Below are 21,975 nucleotides of genomic sequence, written 5' to 3'. Positions count from 1 at the left end.
AGGAACCTGCTGGCAGTGTCCGTCGAGCGTCGTGGATGGGCTCCAGTGACCGAGCTCCCCTCTGTCTCCAGCAGGCAATGCCGGGAAGTGAGGTCGGGGGGAGTGTGCGCCGCTGCTGGCCATCCCGTCCCTGCTCTGAGCTCCCAGCGCTGCCTGGCTCCTGCCCCGAACTCGCTCCGCAGGGAGGAAATAAGCCAAATGACCTAGCAGAGCAAGGATTTTATTGGAAGCATTTAGAGCATCAGAAACGAGGAGCAGAGAGAGATGCAGCCATCCTCTTCACCCCCACCCAGGCATCCCAGCAATACAAAGGCCTTGAGATCACTGACCATATGGGAAGGAGACGTGGTTGGGGGGTGGAGGGGTGAAGTGATCCAGGTTGGGTGGGGAGAGATCAGGGAAATGGTGGATGAGGGGATGGGGGTGGGGAATTTACACAGGGAGGGCAATAAGTGCTTACTCCCGTCCACAACTAAGCATTGAGCAAAAGGTCTTGGAACACAATGGGAGAAACTGAAGCACACAACAATGGAGTGGCCCAGTCAGGGGCATGACAGGAGAGTGGGGGATAGACCCCATGAGTACAGACTCCCAGCCACCCCCCACCCCAAACCACTAGACTCCACTCCCTTCACAGAGCTCGGCTAGTACCCAGGAGGCCTGGCCCGCATTCCCCCTCCCACTCTAACCACTAGACCCTACTCACAGAGCTGGGACAGAACCCAGGAGTCATCATCCCCATTCCCACCCTGCTCTAACCACTAGACCCCATTCCCCCCAGAGCTGGGATAAAAGCCCCCATTCTCTTGCTCTAATGGCTAGACCCCACTCCCCACCAAGAGCTGGGGATAGAACCCAGGAGTCCTGGCCCGCCCCAACTCTAACCCCTACACCCCACTCTTCTCCTACAGCTGGAGATAGAACCCAGGTGTCCTGAGTCCCATTCCCTTGCTCTCACTCCTAAACCATACCCCCCACAGCTGGGGACAGAACCCAGGCGTCCTGCCCTCCTCCTGCCTTAGCTGCTAAACCTCACCAGCTCGCTCCTCACGCCCTGTGGATTAAGGGCCGTTGGGCAGCATGGGATTGGAAGAGCTCGGCATTGACACATCTCCTGTTCCTGCTCCCCCTCCAACACCATTGTCAGCAGAGACCCTGGGCATGGACGACATCACGCGTCCTGCATGGTTGGGCAGCTCCGAGAGGCTCGGCACATAGGGGATGCTGGGGTCCTTATAGACTGGCCGGAAGTGCCCAGATGGCCTGCCTGAGCCAACCGCATAGCCAGCACCCGGCATCCCATGCTGTGTTGGGGAGCACCCCACTGATATAGCCGGCCTGGCTCCTTCATAGGTTCCGGGGCCATTTATTCCATATGATCCGGGCCCAGGTTGTTCCTGTGACCCAGTTCCGGCTGCTTCGTACGGTGCACATCCGGTTCCTCCATAGGATCCAGTCCCGGTTCCTCCATAGGCCCCGGGCCCATCTATCCCATACGATCCGGGCCCAGGTCCTTCATGTGATCCAGTCCCGGTTCCTCCGTAGGATCCAGTCCCGGCTCCTCCATAGGCCCCGGGCCCATCTATCCCATACGATCCGGGCCCAGGTCCTTCATGTGATCCAGTCCCGGTTCCTCCGTAGGATCCAGTCCCGGTTCCTCCATAGGCCCCGGGCCCATCTATCCCATACGATCCGGGCCCAGGTCCTTCATGTGATCCAGTCCCGGTTCCTCCGTAGGATCCAGTCCCGGCTCCTCCATAGGCCCCGGGCCCATCTATCCCATACGATCCGGGCCCAGGTCCTTCATGTGATCCAGTCCCGGTTCCTCCGTAGGATCCAGTCCCGGCTCCTCCATAGGCCCCGGGCCCATCTATCCCATACGATCCGGGCCCAGGTCCTTCATGTGATCCAGTCCCGGTTCCTCCGTAGGATCCAGTCCCGGCTCCTCCATAGGCCCCGGGCCCATCTATCCCATACGATCCGGGCCTAGGTCCTTCATGTGATCCAGTCCCAGTTCCTCCGTAGGATCCAGTCCCGGCTCCTCCATAGGCCCCGGGCCCATCTATCCCATACGATCCGGGCCCAGGTCCTTCATGTGATCCAGTCCCGGTTCCTCCGTAGGATCCAGTCCCGGCTCCTCCATAGGCCCCGGGCCCATCTATCCCATACGATCCGGGCCCAGGTCCTCCATACGATCCAGAATCAGTTCCTCCATATACCCCAGGCTCGTTACCAACCCCCTGCCCCTGTGGGCGGACCTGGGGCTGCAGGATCCCCGCTGGCTGCATGTAGGGGTCCACGCCAGCTGGTAGCGGTTCCAGCGCTGGCTCCTCCAGCCGTGGGATGCACTTGGACGCCGAGCCTACAAGAGAGGCGGAGAGGTTATTCACTGGCACAACCCTTGATTAACACAGCACTCAGTCTGCCTGGGTGCCCTTCCACAAAGGCAAGTTCAGCCACACTAACGCTTCTTAAAATCAGGAAATACAGAGTTAAGATAAATACCCCCCACAACCTTAACTCTGCCCCCCCCCGGAGGTGGCAAGAGCCTCTGCATTCTGGTTATCGAATGGTGGAGGGATTTGATGGAGCAGCTCAGCAGAGTTGTGATTGTGAAACGAGGAGATCGGTGGCGGGGGCTGCCGTGAGCCCCTTTCCCTGACTCTGGTGTGTGAGCAAAGGAAGAGGTGCACCAGCCCCCTTCAAGTCAGCACGGCATTGGGTAGTATTGTGTCAGCAGTAGGTGTGGCCTTAACAAACCCCCAGTGCCACCTGGGTTACACAAATAGCCTGATCTCGACATGTACATTCTGGTCCACCAAAGAACACCACCTGAGATCATAAGTGACAGCTGGGATCATGCTGGTGATTAATATCGTTGTGAAATGTCTGTACAGCTCCTATGCGAGGAATTACATCTGTGTACTGAAAATCTGTTCCGACCATCTGTATCGAGGCAGGGATGACAAAGAGGTTTTCTGCCGGACAAATATCTCTGGGTCGGCATGTAAACGAAGCATTGTAAGCCAACCCAGTAGAAGCCTCATTTACATATCAACTCAGCTGAGGGGATGTGAAATCAACAGGCACATAGCACACCGTAGAATAAGCTACAGGGAGGGTGTTCCTGACTCTAGGGACAGATGACAAACTTTAGGGGCTATAAAAGGAAGTGTGAAAGTAGAATGAATTATATTGAAATTATAATTCATTAAAGAAATGCTACTTGAAGGGTTTGTTGAAATATAGTTGTCAGGAAGAGAAACATTAAGGAGTGTGAGACAATGGGTCCTCAAACTGATTAACTTAGAGCTCCTACTGAGCTAGGAGATTGGTAAACGTTAGTATGCAAATGAGATATGCATGTATATTTGTCAGTTTCTGCTTTCTTTTGTCTCTTATGTTAAATTGGCTTTGGCTTAGCTGTACAAATAAGTTATCTTGAGCCTCAGAGAGGGGCTCACGTCTGGGTGCATTAGCGAAGCGCTTTGCTAATAAACAGAGTGGTCTGACAAATTATGTGAGTCCTGAATCTGACTTTGACAGAAGGCAAGGAAGAACCCCCTTTATCTGGCACCTAAGAAATCAGCAGGCAGTGCGGTTACATTCATGAAAACGGGATCGCAGCCAACTTTGGGTGACAGGCTGCGTTGTCTGGGGTGAGATCACTTTCAAAGTTAGCCGGCTAAGTGAAGGCTAGTCTCTAGAAAGCTGGTTATGTTTTATATGCACCCTGTTTTGTTTCCATTGTCTTTCCCCGCTATCACTTGTACCTTCGATAATAAAATTATTGCTGTCATCACTATAAATGTATCTCAGTGCCGTGGTATTATGCCAGGAGTTGAATCACATCAGCTTCCCTTGAGGGCAGAGGACCTGGTATGACAGTGAGTGTTCACCAGAGAAGACCCACCGAATTGCAAGGCAATCCACATAACCCTGCAGGTTTTAGAAGAGTCTGCCTTTAAAGGGAAAGTTGATCTCAACCTTAATTAGAGCAGGGTTGGTGCTCTGCTATAATATTGTCCATCTCCTATTAATTGGTGCAGGGGATAGGGGGCTACCACTAGGGGCAATGTAATAGGTGACTTCCCAGTCCACTGAAGTCAATGAGGAAGAGGATGTCTTTCCATTGACTTCAACAGACCCCATGCCCTTAGTGCAAAGGTAATCCCTATTGTGTGTCCCCACCTGGGCACCCTGTGACAGCACTGCACCTTTCATGGAAGAGGAGTAGGGTCTAGCAGTTAGAGCAGGAGGGCTGGGAGTGAGAACTCCTGGGTTCTAGTCCCAGCTCTGGGAGGGAAGTAAAGTCTAGTGGTTACAGCGGGGGGGGGGGGAGCTGGGAGTCAGGATTCCTGGGCTCTATTCCTAGTTTCTGTATCCTTGCTCATTAGGAGAGCCTGGCAGCAAGCGAAATTACCAGGCACGTACTGGGTGTGTGTGTGAGAGAGAGCTTTTGAAGTCACTGGGTGTTGAGGAGTTTCATGATTATTAGGCTGAAGATCAAAACAGTCATAAAAACTAGTCAACCTGGAATTAATAACCCCCAGCCGCCCCACCTGCTTCTTTCTGACTCACTCCCGCACTTTATAAACAAACTAATGAGGACAGGCTGACTCCACCAGGAATTTCTGCTCAGGTCCAGGGCTGATCTATCCCCTCTGCTTCCAGGATCCTTCCCCGAGTCCCATAAGAGCTCCCCACCCCACGCACCTCCCCCTCTGCTGGGATGCCTCCTGCATCTGCCATCCCGGCCTACTCTCCCCACCCCATCCATCTCCCCCTCTACTGGGATACCTCTTCAAAAAAAACCCCTCTCCAGCCCGCGTTCCCGATACCACCCACCTCTGCTCTTTCTGGGTTCCCTACCCAATTCGCCCCCAGCCTGCACCCCCCACACTGCCCGCCTCTCCCTCTGCATTCTCCACACCACCCCCATTGCAACCTCCCACCCGGCTTGTTCTCCCCAGCCGACACCACCCCACCACCCCATCGCAGCCGTCACTGACATCACAACCAGTGGCAGCCCCTCCGAGCCATGGAAGCCAAAGGCGCAGCGGACGACCTTTAACCCCCAGGGAGGCCCAGGACCTACCTGGGAGATGGAGACACAGAACCAGGAGAATCATGGGAGTCACGCCAAGGGGCGACTGTCCGCCGCCGCCGGAAACCATCCTGGAGGCCTTTGGGGGCAGCAGTGGCTGACCTCGTCTCTGCTGGCTGGGGTAAAGCGAGCTGCACCGTCCCGGCTCCAAGCTCTGGGATTTATACCGCCTGCTCCCAAACCCCGCCTCTCACCTGGGACTGGGGCTGGGCAGGGTCATCCCAGAGCTCCCAGACAGGATGCTCGCCCAGTGTCGTCACTGCAATTTTGTTAACCCTTGGGAAACCAGCCAGCTACGGGGTGCCCGGAGTTGGGAACCAGGTGTTGTGTGGCAGGGGTCAGGAAGGGATCCGGGCCACTGAGGAGGAGGGTGGCATAGGGAAGGGGAAGCTGGGAGGGGTCTCAGCAGTAGGGGAGGCGGGTGACATGGAGGGGGTTACAGGCTGGGAGGGGGTCAGGGCAGGGGTCCCTGCAGTGGAGGGACAGGCAGGGTGGGGAACACAGGCTGGGAAGGAAGGGATCACGGAGGGATTCTGGTAGGGGGGCAGATGGGTGGCAGGGGCTGTTTGGGGAACGAGGAGTGGAAACGGGTGGGTGCCGTGGAATGGGGGGATCAGAGGATTTTGGTAGTGGGGGTGACATGGGGAGCATGGAGGCAGAACTGAGGAGATCAGGAGCTGGGAGCCATCTGGGGCTTACATGAGGGGACGGGGGAGCTTGGAGGGGGGAGCACTGTGGAGTTAACCCCTTAAAGCCCGTGGAGCCACATTCTGAGTGGAGGATGGGATAGAAACTCCAGGGGAGATGGGGCTGAGGCAGGGTGAAACGTACCAGATCCCCTGGCTGCCCTTTATACCGCAAAGTCCCTTCAGCATCATTGTTTAATAGTGGTGTTGCTCCTTAATAAGTAGCAACGGCAAAATAATATCAGTCCTGTTATATCAGGGCCCCACGGTGCCGGGCACTTCACAGACACACAACGAGAGACAGTCCCTGCCCCAGCTGAGATCAGAGCCCCATTGTGGCAGACACACAGTCCCTGTCACAAAGACCCTTCAGTCTACGTAGACAAGAGAAGGATCATTATTACAGGTAGAAAACTGAGGCTCAGAAAGATGCAGTGACTTGCTCTAGGTCAGACCAGGGGGTCAGTAGCAGAAGCTGGGAATTGAACCCAGATCTCCTGAGTCCTAGCCCATTGGTTTAAGCTTAGGGACACCCAGTCAGGAATGAGGACCCCACTGTCCTAGGCACTGAACACCTAATGCTGAGCAATGACAGGGCCCCATCTCCAGGAGGGGGAATTCACAGTGTGGTAGATTAGCATGGAGAGGGGACAAACCAGCCCTCCTGGGGGCAGGGAAGGGAACGTCAGGGGTGCCCCTCATACTGTGGGGAGGGGTGGTGGGAGGTGTGACCCAAGGACTTCCAGATGCCAACTGGCAGCAGGCATAGAGGTGCATAGGAGTGACCCGTCCATTCCACTTGAGAATATCACGTAATTCTCTAACGAAAGCCTGTGTCACACTGGCCATCCGAACCACCGTGGAGACGTACGTATGGAGAACAGGTGAGGACTTGTGTGTACATGCCGGAAATGACGCTCTCCAGGCCAGCGGCTCTCAACAAAAGTGTCACAGCCACTATTACTGAAAATTGGTGACTTTCTCATTTTTACCATAGGATTATAAAATAAATCGTTGGGAATATAAAGCTCGTACTTCCATTTCCGCGTATGGAGCGGTATAAACAAGCCAGTGTCTGGATGAAATTTTAGTTTGTACTGACCGTACTCATGCTTTTTATGTAGCCTGTTGTAAAATTAGGCAAATATCTAGATGAGTTGATGTACCCAATGGAAGACCGCTGCGTACCCCCAGGGGACACGTACCCCTGATTGAGAACCACTCCAGAGACGACCTGTGTCTGCTGATAGTGGAAGGGCACAACCCCAGAACATACAGGATCAGGTCCCAAAAGCCCTTTATACATTTTCTTGACCACATGCAGTCCTTGGGTGAACAACAGTGTCTCTGAAGTACCCTCCTATTTCCTAAACATCATCAGTATTTAGCTCCATGGATTAACATAAGGCAATCGCCTGTCTCCCATCATTTGCAGGCGATTTGCTATATACTTCAAAGAGAAATCAAGACAATGCTATCACTTCATTTTCCACTTTATGCATCTGATGAAGTGAGCTGTAGTTCACGAAAGCTCATGCTCAAATAAATTGGTTAGTCTCTAAGGTGCCACGAGTCCCCCTTTTCTTTTTGCGAATACAACCACCTTCACAGTTCTAAATGTTAACATCCCCTTTTGATCTCTGAATGAACAGAATACAGTGATAGACAGGAACCATCTGGTTACACTGTTAATCCCTAACAATATATATGAAACCACACAAAAACACGAACATTATCTGTTAACGGTCTCTAATGAGGTTGAATCTGTGTCAATTAGCCTGCTAGTTGTTTCAGAGTAGCAGCCGTGTTAGTCTGTCTTCGCAAAAAGAAAAGGAGGACTTGTGGCACCTTAGAGACTAACCAATTTATTTGAGCATGAGCTTTCTAGTTGTGTAACCCTTTCTGGCCCTGTGTCACAGTCACAAACAAACAAAAATAAAATACACTTTCTAATGGCTAAGGCGTAACTTAACAAGCTACAGGCTTGGTTCAAGGTAGATTTCTTACGACTCTTTTGTTCCCAGAAACTTCACACACACACCCCTTGGCTGAAGGACCCAACAGTTTGCAAGAGCTCTGACCTCCGTCTAGGGATGGATAACTTTGGGGTTCTCTGCCTCTCCCATTGTACTCCTCTATAAAGCATCTCTCTCAAAGTTTATTGCTCCTGTTTCAAGAGGCGGGTGCCAGACTCCATCCCCAGTCGAGATCGTTAAGTGGTCACCTTTCCCCACGCGCTCTCCTGGATGGTTTCGCTGATCTGTTGTCTCTGCCTGGTGACCAGGCTGGTCAGACAAGCAAATACACCATTCCTGGTGATCTGGACAAGGTGAGTCCCCAGCTAGCGCTTGTGAGCTTTGATGCTTGTTTGCCACGTATGTACGTTGCAATTCCATTGTCACGGCTTCATTTGTATTCAAGACCTGGACAGACCTGTTGGTTCAAATGCAGACTTTAAAACATCTGTCACTCCTCACAGAGGGGACGCAGGGATCACATGCCCACCCACCCCCATATTTCTACTAGGGTGGGAGTGAGGTGAGGGGAACGCACCTGGGAAACACTCCCCTTGAGCCCCACTAGGTGACACCTAGAGCAGGGAAGCGAGACCAGGCTGGCAGCACTGGGAAGCCGGCTGAATCTGTCCCTTCCTCCCCATTACCAGCTCAGGTACGAGTCTGAACTAGCCTGCCTGGGGTGCGCAGAAGGGCACTCAGGGAGTCAGTCGGGACAATGTGGGGGTGGCAGCAGGGCCCCGGGGTGCTGGGGATGGGGTGGGGAGTCCAGGGAGGCAGCAGAAGCCAGGAGCAATGGGTGGGGGAGGCAAGCGGGTGATGCCAATGAGTTGGGGTACACTGACCAAGCCAGCTGAAATCCACTGCTAGATACCAGGAAGCTCCTTGCCCTCCGGCCTTGGGAAATTCTTAGCATCACAGAGGTGTGACCCCCAGAACCCATTCAGGCCAGCTGGCCAGGGGCCTAATAACATCAGCCACACAATCAGAGGCTCGTATACCTGCACATCCACCAATGTGATATATGCCATCATGTGCCAGCAATGCCCCTCTGCCATGTACATTGGTCAAACTGGACAGTCTCTACGTAAAAGAATAAATGGACACAAATCAGATGTCAAGAATTACAACATTCATAAACCAGTCGGAGAACACTTCAATCTCTCTGGTCACGCAATCACAGACATGAAGGTCGCTATCTTAAAACAAAAAAACTTCAAATCCAGACTCCAGCGAGAAACTGCTGAATTGGAATTCATTTGCAAATTGGATACTATTAATTTAGGCTTAAATAGAGACTGGGAGTGGCTAAGTCATTATGCAAGGTAGCCTATTTCCTCTTGTTTTTTCCTACCCCCCCTCCAGATGTTCTGGTTTAACTTGGATTTAAACTTGGAGAGTGGTCAGTTTGGATGAGCTATTACCAGCAGGAGAGTGAGTTTGTGTGTGTATGGGGGTGGGGGGGATGTGAGAAAACCTGGATTTGTGCTGGAAATGGCCCACCTTAATTATGCACATTGTAGGGAGAATGGTCACTTTGGATGAGCTATTACCAGCAGGATAGTGAGTTTGTGTGTGTGGTTTTTGGGAGGGGGGCGAGGGGGTGAGAGAACCTGGATTTGTGCAGGAAATGGCCCAACTTGATTATCATGCACATTGTGTAAAGAGTTGTCACTTTGGATGGGCTATCACCAGCAGGAGAGTGAATTTGTGGGGGGGGGTGGAGGGTGAGAAAACCTGGATTTGTGCTGGAAATGGCCCACCTGATGATCACTTTAGATAAGCTATTACCAGCAGGACAGTGGGGTGGGAGGAGGTATTGTTTCATATTCTCTGTGTATAAATAAAGTCTGCTGCAGTTTCCACAGTATGCATCCGATGAAGTGAGCTGTAGCTCACGAAAGCTCATGCTCTAATAAATTGGTGAGTCTCTAAGGTGCCACAAGTCCTCCTTTTCTTTTTGCGAATACAGACTAACACGGCTGTTCCTCTGAAACCAATTCTGATATGTCCATTCTGGATCACCAAAGAGTATCATGTGAGGTCTTCAGTGAAAGCTGGGGTCACCCTTGTCATGGTTATCAGTGGGAAATGCACATACAGGAACCATGAAAGGAGTTAGGTATGAATACACTGAACATATGGTTTTAAACTCTGCATCAACAAAGCAACCTGGCAGGGTTTCGTCTCTGGAAAGCATGGTATGATATTGTTTGAGAGGCAACCATTTGTTTCCAATGGGCCCACGCATCCTCTCCAGTATCTCTAGACCAGGTCCCCAAACGGTGGGGCATGCCCCCTTAAGGGCGCATGGAGGAACATTCGGGGGGGGGAGGGGAGGGTGCAGCGGGGCCCGGGCCAGTCCCCATGAAGGGCGAGATGGGAGCACCACCCAGCCCCACTCCATCCCCAGCTCTGCTCTAGCTCAGTTCCACTCCCAACACCACCCCCGGCCTTGCCCCCAGCCTTGGCCTCTGATTGCAGCTTCGTTCCCAGCCCCAGCCTCTGCCCCCTTACCCCTGTCCGTGCCCCCCGCCCCCGAACTGTGGCCCTGCTCCCAGGCCCAGCAGGGGAGTCTCATGGGGGAGAGGGGTGGAGGGACGCGGTCCATGATGGGGACCTCCAGCGAGGGGGGGGGTGGTGGAGTGGAGGAGAGGAGAGGAGGGAGGGACTCACCAGGCAGCGGCGGGCGAGGGGACCTCGGGGAAGGGGCACAGCAGGGAGGGGAAGAGGCAGAACGCAGGTGGGGCCAATGGCACCGACTTTCTGATTTCCCCAGGGGTGCTCCACCCCCGCTCTGCCCCAGGCCTCACCCCCCTCCAGCCCTTCCTCCAAGGGCCCACCCTCACTCCACCCCTGCTCTGCCCCTCCCCCGAGCGCACCCCACCTTCACTCCGCCTCTTCAGCTGATCAGTGGCAGGCGGGAGGCGGTGGGGGGGGAGGGGGAGGAGCTGATTGACAGGGCCGCCAGCGGGCGGGAGGCACTGGAGGGAGGGGGGAGGAGATAACTATTTTTTTTCCATGGGTGCTCCAGCCCCGGAACACCCCCAGGGTCAGCACCTATGAGCAGGGCCACCAGGCGTCCAGCAGTGGGAGGTGGTTGCTGCACCAGGGGAGGCTTAGCCTCCCCTGGCCTATTGTACCCACCACCCATGACTGAGGAAATGAGACTTTTTGGTCGTGAAGCACGATAAGGTACAGGCGGGCTGGTCCAAAAGGCTGGAGATAGCAGAGAAGGAAAAGGAAATCGAGCCAGAGGGTGGGAAGTGGGCAGCCCTAGAAGCCACACACCAGAGAGCCCTGGAGGCTGGGACGCAAAAGTTGGAAGCTGAGAAGCAGAAACAGGTGGCAGTAAACACAACGCGTCGGAGAGCCGAGTACTCCGCCTATGCCAGGACTCATAGACTTTAAGGTCAGAAGGGACCATTATAATCGTCTAGTCTGACCTCCTGCACAACGCAGGCCATGGAATCTCACCCACCCACTCCTGTGACAAACCCCTAACCTATGTCTGAGCTATTGAAGTCCTCAACTCGTGGTTTAAAGACTTCAAGGTGCAGAGAATCCTCCAGCAAGTGACCCGTGTCTCACGCTGCAGAGGAAGGCAAAAAACCCCCAGGCCCTCTGCCAATCTGCCCTGGAGGAAATTTCCTTCCCGACCCCAAATATGGCGATCAGCTGAACCCTGAGCACATGGGCAAGACTCACCAGCCAGACACCCAGGAAAGAATTCTCTGTAGAAACTCAGATCCCACCCCATCTAACATCCCATCACAGGTCATTGGGCCTATTTACCGCTAATAATCAAAGATCAATTCATTGCCAAAATTAGGCTATCCCATCATACCATCCCCTCCATAAACTTATCAAGCTTAGTCTTGAAGCCAGATAGGTCTTTTGCCTCCACTGCTGCCCTTGGAAGGCTGTTCCAGAACTTCACTCCTCTCATGGGTAGGACCACATGGAGGGGACAAACCGTGACCTAGTTACAGAGCAAGTGATGGCGCTGACAACAATTTGACCACCTTTGAAAGGATCTGCAGCGTCCAGAACATCCCTGAGGGATGGAGCCTGGCTGTTTTGCTCTCCCAGCTGGTGACTAAAGCATTACAGGGGTGTAATGACATGGCTGTAAGTGAAACTGTGATAGGATGTTTTTAAATTCCCTGTTAAAGAGGTTTCACATTACACTGGGGACTATACCTCCTCGAATCCTTTGATGTCTGCATCGAAGAAGTGTGAGCCGCTGGGAGAAGGCTCCTAAAACAGCTGCAGATTGCTGACTTGTACGTGCAAGCCACGCTATGCAGGGAGTGCAAGCCAGAAAGAGAAGGGCAAAAACCTGGAGTAGGACCGGGTCCCTGGTTTGTGCCTGGAAATAAGGAACAGAGTGGGGGAGAACAGTCCACACCTCCCCAGTAAACCCTAATTATCAGGCCTGTAATGGGGTACCCTCGCCACTGGGGGACCTCCCTGCAGCTAGATCTGGGGAGTAGCTTTTGCCTAGTCTGGCATCCCCATACTGCTCTTTCCCTGGGCTTCGTTCTACTCTGCCTTCCTTCCACAGACTTTCTTGCTGGCAATGCCTCTGGGTGAACCGTTCCCACAGGCTGGGAGCCAAGGACTTTTCCTCCTACCTACCTCTCCGTACCTGGAGAGTGATTGTAGACTGTCCCTGCTGCCCCCTTCTGTTGCAAACTTCCTGGCTTTATACAAGCTCAGTCTGCTTCACCATCCATAAGCTTGTATCAGGCCCTGGCTCTCCCCCCTCCTCCCCCCCCCCCCGAATGTGGCCTATATGGTTAATAGGCCCAGTCTGAGCCACCTTAACCCCTTCAGGGCTAATGTGGGGTGAACACCTCATCCCAGGACCCCAGCCCAAGAGTGGGCCCCGGAAAGCATTACTCATGTGGTCCCCTTGATCACATGAAAAAGTCAGAGTATGAGGCTCCCACGTTCAATCCTCAGCCCGCCTAGGTTAATGTAACTACCCTGGATTCAAAGACTTTAGGGGCAGCAGAGGGAGCTGTGGCTAATTTTGCCAGCTCTGACCTCCGGGAGGGAGACAGAGAGTTTAATAAAAATGGGCTAGACATCTGTGCTCTCGGATCTCCCTAGGCAGAAGAGCTGTGATTCAGGAGAGCAGTGCCTCCCTGGAGAAGAGGTGAGCCTGTTAGCTTAAGACCTGGTTAAAATCACGGTGCCATTAGCCCAAATCAAACTGCAATGGGAAGGTTTAAATAGCTTCAAAGTGGGGATTCTTGAGACTTGGCCTGGCATGCGAGGGGTGGAAGGGAGCTTGGGGCCATGGGGAGGGGATGCAGCAGGGCCTGGGGGTGATGAGGGGGAGCCCAGGGATGCAGCGGGGCTGGGACAATATGGGGATGGATGGGAAGGCAGCCCTTCCTTGGACAGGGCTGTGTGGGTTGATCTGGGGGTGCATTGATCTGGGGTATCCCTGATATATCCCCATGGGTCAGGAGACGGTGGGGAATCTTTAAGGGAGTCCCAAGTAGTGGGGGACTTGGGGGTAATGCTCTGGAGGGATGAGCAGGCGGGTGGGCTTGATGGGGAATCTCTGGAGGGGGTCCCCAGTGCAAGGAGATCTCTGGGAAGAGGGGGCCCCATAAGAATCCCAGAGAGGGGCAGTGGGTGGGGCCTGGGGAGAGACGCCTGGCTCCCCCTAAAGGAGAGGGAAGGATGGAGAATGTCATGGGGGAGGGGCTTTTTTGGAGGGATCAAAAGGGAAACCTGCCTACTCGGGGTGGGGGAGCTCAGAAAGAGGCAAATTCCCAAGAGGAGGGAGATTCCCTTTGAGCCTTGGGAAGCCTAGGGAACAGGGATTCCCGGGGGAAGCCCTTCCCTGAGGGCAGGTCACTGACTAACTGGAGGTGGGATGGGGGAAATCCCAGGAAGCCCCTTCCCCCTAGAGGAGGGTCACTGGGGAGGGGATCCCTGGCGAAACTCCTCCCTCGCCCGGGGCGGGTCACTGGGGAGGCGGATCCCTGGGGAAACCCCCCACCCCGAGCCGGGGCGGGTCACTGGGGCGGGGATCCCAGGAGAAACCCCTCCCCGGCCGGGGCGGGTCACTGGGGAGGGGATCCCAGGGGAAACCCCCCACCCCGAGCCGGGGCGGGTCACTGGGGCGGGGATCCCAGAGGAAACCCCTCCCCGGCCGGGGTGGGTCACTGGGGAGGGGATCCCAGGGGAAACCCCCCACCCCGAGCCGGGGCGGATCCCTGGGGCGGGGATCCCAGGGGAAACCCCTCCCCCGGCCGGGGCGGGTCACTGAGGCGGGGATCCCAGGGGAAACCCCTCCCCCGGCCGGGGCGGGTCACTGGGGAGGGGATCCCAGGGGAAACCCCCCACCCCGAGCCGGGGCGAATCACTGGGGAGGGGATCCCAGGGGAAACCCCCCACCCCGAGCCGGGGCGGATCACTGGGGAGGGGATCCCAGGGGAAACCCCCCACCCCGAGCCGGGGCGGATCACTGGGGAGGGGATCCCAGGGGAAACCCCCCACCCCGAGCCGGGGCGGGTCACTGGGGCGGGGATCCCAGGGGAAACCCCTCCCCCCGCCGGGGCGGGTCACTGGGGCGGGGATCCCTGGGGAAACCCCCCACCCCGGGCCGGGGCACTGGGGCGGGGATCCCAGGGGAAACCCCTCTCCCCGCCGGGGCGGGTCACTGGGGCGGGGATCCCAGGGGAAACCCCTCCCCCGGCCGGGGCGGGTCATTGGGGAGGGGAATCCCGGGGAAGCCCCTCCGCTGCCTGGCGGGTCACTGGGGAGGTTCCCGGGGGAAGCCCCTCCCCAGGCCGGGGCGGGACTCACCGGGCGGCGGGAGAAGCGGAGGCCCCGCCCCGGCTCCCTGCTTGCCATGGCGGCCTCGCTGCTGCTGCTGGTCCCGGCCCTGGGCAGCTTCCTCTTCACCTTCGGCACCGGCGTGGAGCTGATCCGCTTCGCCTCGCTGCGCGCCGTGCTGCCCGGCGGGGGCCGGCCGGGTGCGTGGGGCCGGGGCCGGGGGGGGACCCGGGGCAGAAGGGAAGGGAAGGGGAGAGGAGGAGGAGGAAGAGGAGGGAGGTGCCGGGGGATGGAGCTGGGGGGAGAGATGGCGGGGGGGGGGGGGTTGAGAGGAGAGACCTAGGGAGAAACTTGGGGGTAGGGGGTTGGGTGGGGGGAGACCAGACCTAGCGGGGACCCCGGAGGTTGGCAGGGGAGGGGGAATCCAGAGGAGACCCAGGGAGGGGGAGCCCTAGAGGAGGCCTTGGGGTGGAGGGGGTTGGTAGGAGAGACCTAGAGGGAGACTGGGGGGTCGGTAGGAGAGACTGGGGGGAGGCGGATCCCTAGAGACGACCCAGGGCGGGAGAGGGTTAGGAGGGGAGACCCGGGGTGGGAGTGGATAAACAGAGGACACCCCGAGGGAAGCCCCTCAAGGTGGGGTGGATCCTGGGGGAAATCCATCCCAATCAGGGGGTTGGGAGGGGCCCAGTGAGAGGGGGAGTGAGTTTGGGGTGGGTAAGTGGAGAATGGTGACAAGACGGGATTGGGGGGAGCTATGAGGGGAGGGCGGTCAGGGTGGGACATGGGCCCTGCTGGGGATCAGGCCAAGGTTGGGAGCTGGGGAGCAAAGAGGGAACTGGGTGTGGGAGAGGGAGCAGTGCCCTATGCGGGAGCCAAATGGGTGACTCCTCGCTCGGTACATTCTGCCCCCCATTAATCCCCATCTTCCCCTTTGCAGAGGCCACCCCCAGCGTGGAGTGGGGGGCTGCCCTGCGGGACCCCGGGGTGCTGTGGCCCCTAGCCATGGACCTGGGCCTGGTGGCACTCTTCGTGCTGCAGCATAGCCTCATGGCCACCGCGCTGGTCAAGCGCTGGACCACCAGCTGCTTCGGGGTGCTGCAGAGATCCTTCTACGTCTTCTGCACCGCCCTGGCCCTCCAGGTACCACCAGGGGCTGCGGGTCGGGCGTGAGGGGCACCGGCACAGCTGTGGGGGAGCCCACGGCTGAGATAGCAGGGGGCTGGGGGTAGCCCAGGGCTGGAATAGCAGGGGGCTGCAGGTTGGGGCTGGGGAGGAGAGGGGGCTTTTTCAGAACTATTTCTAATGGGACACCCCCACAGCTGCTGATGCGGTACTGGCAACCCGTCCGGCATGGCCCCCTGCTCTGGAACGCCTGCACGGAGCCCTGGGACACCTGGGTCCCGCTCATCTGCTTCATCCTGCACTTCATTGCCTGGTTGGTTATCTTCAGCGTCACCCTCATCTTCGACTATGCTGAGCTCATGGGAGTCAAACAGGTACCTCGGTCTCCTTGCAACCCGGGCAGGGGGATTGCCTGGCTCGGGGGATGAGGAATGGGACAGGGGCCTTTCCCCTCTAGGGGGCGCCGGCTCTGATCCAGCCCCAGGCTGGGGGACTGGCTGGCTCAGGGGATGGGGAATGGGACACGGGACCTTTTCCCTCTAGGGGGCGCCGGCTCCAATCCAGCCTCAGATCTGGGGGGTGTCTCAACTCTGCCCTTAACCTCTCCTCCTGCCCCCCAGGTTTATTACCACTGCCTGGGCATGGGGGACCCATTGGCGCTGAAGTCCGTGCGGGCCGTGCGGCTCTATTCCCACCTTCGCCACCCTGTCTACCTGGAGTTCTTGCTGGTGCTTTGGGCCGTGCCCTGCCTGTCTCTGGATCGCCTCCTGCTGGCTGGCCTCTTCACCACCTACCTGAGCTGCGGGCACAGCCTAGACCAGCAGGACTACCTCTACCTGCGTGCCCAGCTCGACAAGAAATTCCTGGTCTTCTCCCGCGAGGAGGCGGCCTATGGGGACCTGCTGGCCCACAATGGCCCTGCGGCTGGCAAGGAGAGCTGAGGGGCCAGGGCCTGGGTCTCTGCCATGCACTGATGCCCTTAGGTCAAAAACCCTGCATTAGTTACTGTAGGATTATCACTTCTGAGTGCCTAACATGCGCAGCTGCTTGCAAACCAACCCAGTCCCTCCTCTAACCACGAGGCTCCACTCCCTCCCAGAGACAGGGGGTAGAGCCCAGGAGTCCTGGCTCCCTGCTCTAACCATTAGAGCCCAGTCTCCTCTCCTAGGGTCTTAAGTTCTATTCCCAGTTCTGGGATGGGAGTGGGGTCTAGTGGTTACAGCAGGGTGGAAGCTGAGAGTCAGGACTCCTGGGTTCGAGCCCCAGCTCTGGGAGGGGCATGTGATCTAGTGGGTTAGAACAGGGGAAGCTGGGAGTCAGGACTCCTAGGTTCTGTCCCTAGCTCTGAGAGGGAAGGGGAGTCTCATGGTCAGAGGGCTGGGTTGGGGCTTGGAGTCAGGACCCCTGGCTTTTACCCGGCTGCTTTACCCAGTGTGTTTTGTTTCAATCCGCAGTTGTGGCTGCAAAAAGATTCTCTGAAAATGTTTTTTTTTTTTTTAAACAAAATGATGATAAATCTGTGCTTAATTTAGTAACACACTGGGACAGATGCTTTATCGGGGAGCGGCCAGTTCAGGGGTGCGGTAAATGGGACATGGGCCCTTTCCCCTCTAGGGGGCGCCAGCTCCAATCCAGCCAGGGCAGGGAAACTGGCTGGCTCAGGGGATTGAGGCATGGGATACCGGGCCTTTCTCCTCTTGGGACACCGGTTCCGGTTCCGTTCGCTAGTAACCAAAAGCCATTCCCATCTACCTGCGCCCTATGAATCAAACTGATGGGGATCCTGGCCCCAACCATTCACTTTAGGCACCTCTGCACCCCCTTGCGGCGGCCTCAGTAATTATCAGAGGTCTGAATTGAGGCACATTAGGGATGGGGGCTGAGGGAGCGGCTTCTTCTGTCCCCAGAACCCCAGTCTTTGTGTCTCAGCAGGGGGAGATTTTAACTGGACTTAGAGCTGGATCTAAAGCCCATGGGAGTCAATGGGAAGATCTGGCTGGGCTTTGGATCAGACCTGAGACACTTGGTCTCCAAGTCTCGTGTTTTATGGTTTCTCTGTTCTGATGCAGGAGGCTGCGACCGCTCTGGGCTGGGCATGAAACTGGGAGTCAGGATTCCTGGGTTCTATTCCTGGCTCTGGGAGGGGACCCCAGCCTTACACCAATGCCTTAACCAGGAACCTTTATTTTTAAGTGCTGGGTTTTTTTAATGTGTTGATCTTAACCCGAAGCTGATAAAGTATTTTTGTATCTTTGATTTTTGTGCTATCTGAGAAAACAATTTTTTTTTAAATACAAGTTGTTGCTTCTTTTACACACTTGTCTGCCTCCCGGGTTCTCCCCCCAGCTCTGGGAGGGGAATGGGGTCTAGTGGTTAGAGCAAGGAGCGGGCTGGGAGCCGGGGCTCCCGGGTTCTATCCCCAGTTCAGCCACTCTCCACTTGACACGGCGAGTCACTTGTCTTTGCCGCTGTGTCCCTAGCTGTGAAACAGACGGTGCTGTAACAAGTCTGGGGTGCCCTATGCATGCTTCTCGTCTTGGCTGTTGGGAGCTCGGCAGTGCTGGGAAGAGAACTGCTCCGCCCACTCCAGAAACACCATCCTGCAGCTAAGGGAAAATAATCGCTGCTCTGCAGATGGACAAGAGCCCCTGACCGACAAGCAAGCAGTTATGATGCTCCCTGCTAGGGAGTGATGTTGGTACATGCGCCCTTGCCATGGCATTGCATTACATTTCCCCAGCAGGGGGCAGTGTGCTGGGTGCACCCTCGTCATTGCATTATACCACATCTCTCCAGTCGGGAGCCGTGTTGGTACAAGCACGCGGGCCGTAGCATTTCATTCTCTCCCCACTAGGGGGCAGCGTTGGTGCCGGCACACGAGCCATAGCATTTCACTGTCTCACCACCAGGGGGTGGTGTTGGTGCAGGCGCACTGGCCATTGCATTGCATCTCTGCATGAGAGACGCAGAGTTGCTATATAACAGCGGTTTTCAACGGACCCCTGGGGTTCTGCAGACTATGTTTAAGATTTCCGGGGAGGGTCCACACTGCCATTTGAAATTTTTTGGGGGGGGTCGCAAATGGGGGGAAAAAAAAAGTTGAAATCCACTGCTCTATGGCAATGCTTCCGTTCCCCCCCCTCCCAGGAGCGAGGTGGGGTTTGACATCTACACCCCAAGGTTGCTCTTAGCGAGACAGGCAGGGGGCTGAATGCTGGGCTGGCTGGGGAGAATCCAGGCCCTGTTCCAAGGGCCGATGCAGGGGACTGTGGCTATGACATAGATCTACCGGCATGTGTGCGTCATGCATTCCTGCTGGATTAGACGGAGCAGACAGCTGGGGGCCGCCTCAGCTAAGGCTCTTGTCTGATCTGAAGGGTCAGGCGGGGTTAGCACCGGAACAAGGTGCTGCAGGGAGCCGGGGGGGGGGGGGGGGTCTTGAAAAGGGGCACTGTCCCCTGGCACTCACCACTGATACCAATGCCCTAGTGCAGCACTAGGGGGTGCTGTGCTGGAGGAAGTTGGTAAATGTCCCTTGATCCCTTTTCCCAAGAGGTGGGGTGGTAACCCCATTGTCCTGGCCTAATTCCCACGTATCTTATTCTAGTCCTTAGGCCTAAACCCTGCCGCGCTTTGCAACTTTAACTGGCCACAGAAGTCCCCTCCTAAAGTGTTGTACAGCTCCGCTGGGTGCTGTTCCCCAGCTGCCCCTCCCCAGAGGTGGCTGCATCTCAAGGCTGGGGGAGTGAGCCCCATGCAATGTCACTGCGAGGCTGTTCCCCAGCTGCCCCTCCCCAGAGGTGGTTGCATCCCAGCGGAAGGGCTTGGCGCTATTTATTTTACCCTGCAGCTAGGTTTACAGAACTGACTTGCTTTTGGTGGGCTCTCTTGAAAGAGGCACCCTTCGCCTCACCTAGAGAGGTTGGCTCCTGCTTCTTGTCCCAGTTAAGCCGACGAGACCTTGGGGCTGTCTCTGTAGGAACCCAGGGAAGGGAACCAGAAGGTGCAGTCTCTCGAACAGACCACCAGGGGGTGGTGGTGTATTAAAAATCACTCCAGGTGTTGAAAGAACAGGAGGATTTCTGGCACCTTAAAGACTAACAAATTTATTTGAGCATAAGCTTTCATGAGCTACAGCTCACTCCATCGGAAGCATGCTCAAATAAATTTGTTAGTCTCTAAGGTGCCACAAGTCCTCCTTTTCTTTTTGGGGATACAGACTGACACGGCTGCTACTCTGAAACCTGTCCAGGTGATGAGAGACCCTACCAAAACAAACTAGTGTCCTTCCCAGGGCTTCTGGGTGAGCCTAGAATAATGAGCAACCCCCAGTACGCCTGAGAGACCCTACAATAACAAACTGGTCGGCCCAGCAGCACCAGTGTTTGTTAGTTACCCTACAACAACAAATCAGCAAACACCCACAGGAAGCCCTACAATAACCAACCTTCCTGCACTGCCCTTGTGAATGCAAGGGGCTCCACAATCACACACTGCTGTGTGTTGTCCCCGTGCTCGCCAGCTGCCCTGCAATAACAAACTGGCCCACCCAGCCCCAGAGGGGAGGAGACCCTACAATAATAACCGCCTGGGAACTCAGGTTGGGAGAGCCTAGTTCTGGAGGGGGATTGGAGAGGGATTAAGTGGTGCTGGGTGGGTCAGGGCTGGGAGTGTCGGGGGGAGCCCAGACTGGAGCCAGCATCTTGACCTGAACAAGGATGCACCCCCCAAGCCCTGACAATCCAAATTCTGCCCCCCAAAAGCCCCTATCTGGTGGGGAGGGATAGCTCAGTGGTTTGAGCATTGGCCTGCTAAATCCAGGGTTGTGAGTTCAATCCTTGAGGGGGTCATTTAGGGATCTGGGGCAACTATGGGGGATTGGTCCTGCTCTGAGCAGGGGGTTGGACTAGATGACCTCCTGAGGTCCCTTCCAACCCTGATATTCTATGATTCTATTATTCTAATCTGTACCCCTAGATCCACAGAGAAATTGCTTGAAATCCCCTGGGTGCTTAGAGGTTCTGGGGATCAAGCCAAAATCCTCAAATCATTGTGCCCCCCCATAGCCCCATGCAAATAGGGGGACATCCCCAGATCAAAAACTGCCCCCTGTGCCTCTAGAGAACCTAGGAGCTCCTCACAAAGAACACCCCCATCCCAGCCCCACCCCCTGATCCCCCCAATCCACACAACCTCCCCATCCCAGCCCCACGCCCTGATCCCCCCAACCCATACACCTTCCCCACCCCAGACCCACCCCCTGATCCCCCCGCCTCACACACCCTCTCCCATCCCAGCCCCACCCCCGATCCTCCACCCACACACCCTCCCCCAGCCCCACCCCCTGATCCCCCCCATCTCACAGACCCTGACCCCTCCATCGCACACACCCTTCCCCATCCCAGACCCACCCCCTGTTCCCCCCACTCCACACACCCTCCCCTCCCCGAAAGCCCCCTCCTCATTGACCCCACCCCTTCCCCCAGACTCCCTCAATGCCCCCCTCTCCTGAGAGCCCGCCCCCAACCCCATAACCTCCCCCTTCCCCCATCTGTCCAGATCCGACCCTCCCCCCAACACACACACTCCAACCCCCCCAACTCTGCTACCAAAGCCCCTCCCCTCGCATTGTGTCCTCGTCCCCTTCTGTTTATACACAAAGACACCCCCCACAGCTTCCCCCCCTGCCCCTCCTCCACCCCCCCGCCGCATCTCGCTCCTCTCCCAGGCTTTGGGGGGATGAGCCAGGCGGGGATTACGGCTCTGCGGGCGGCTCAGCGGCTGGGCCAGCAGCGATTTCTCCCTAGGGCCCCGCTGCCTCCTGCCAGCGCTTCCCCCGCCCCGGCCCCCCAAGCGGGGCTGCGGATCGGCCCCCCACCCCCCAAGGGAAGGCTCGGAGGAGGGCGCCACCAGACTGGGGGAGGGGAGCCGCATGGGGCCGTGAGAAGCCGCCGCTGAGAGCCGGGAAATTCCCCCGGACGCCTGGGTCCCTCCGAGGTGTCGATCTCATACACCCCCCCCCACACACACACACACATTGTGATCCTTGCCCGAATGCCGGGGTCCCACTGATCCCCCCCACCCCTCCAATACGCTGACAATAGGAACCTGCAAGCTCCTTGCCTGGACGCCTGGGTCCTACCGAGATTTCTACCCGCAATCTGACGCTGACAATAGGAGTCTGAGATCTCTTTGCCCGGACGCCTGGGTCCCCACTGCGCTGGATCGTCGCTGACAAAAGGAG

The 21,975-nt window shown here is 56.6% G+C and overlaps 2 protein-coding genes and 1 long non-coding RNA gene across 6 annotated transcripts; 1 reads left to right on the top strand and 2 right to left on the bottom strand.

The window, feature by feature from the left end:
• Positions 1–204: 204 nt before the first annotated feature.
• On the bottom strand, positions 205–5,235 carry LOC311530108 (uncharacterized protein). The gene is made up of 2 exons (XM_084646489.1): positions 5,099–5,235; positions 205–2,362 (listed from the first exon to the last, which is right to left on the bottom strand). Exons 1-2 carry the CDS (start codon positions 5,175–5,177, stop codon positions 1,062–1,064), a joined length of 1,380 nt encoding a protein of 459 aa, XP_084502615.1. The 5' UTR covers positions 5,178–5,235; the 3' UTR covers positions 205–1,061.
• Positions 5,236–6,780: 1,545 nt separating this feature from the next.
• On the bottom strand, positions 6,781–21,975 carry LOC311530490. 4 transcript variants are annotated; one of them, XR_014714003.1, is made up of 4 exons: positions 21,874–21,959; positions 12,012–12,180; positions 8,810–8,891; positions 6,781–8,226 (listed from the first exon to the last, which is right to left on the bottom strand). It is a non-coding gene; the product is annotated as an uncharacterized lncRNA (long non-coding RNA). The 4 variants fall into 4 exon arrangements; XR_014714002.1 differs by lacking the exon at positions 12,012–12,180 and having other exon boundaries at positions 21,874–21,975; XR_014714004.1 differs by lacking the exon at positions 12,012–12,180 and having other exon boundaries at positions 21,855–21,938.
• Positions 14,649–17,987, top strand: NRM (nurim). The gene is made up of 4 exons (XM_084647156.1): positions 14,649–14,809; positions 15,547–15,749; positions 15,929–16,105; positions 16,352–17,987. Exons 1-4 carry the CDS (start codon positions 14,686–14,688, stop codon positions 16,670–16,672), a joined length of 825 nt encoding a protein of 274 aa, XP_084503282.1. The 5' UTR covers positions 14,649–14,685; the 3' UTR covers positions 16,673–17,987.

This window comes from Lepidochelys olivacea (genome assembly GCF_965140295.1).
Source record: "Lepidochelys olivacea isolate rLepOli2 genome assembly, chromosome: 14".
NCBI classification, from domain to species: domain Eukaryota; kingdom Metazoa; phylum Chordata; order Testudines; family Cheloniidae; genus Lepidochelys; species Lepidochelys olivacea.
Note: the sequence above shows the minus strand (reverse complement) of the source record. Positions and strands in the feature narration are given on the sequence as shown.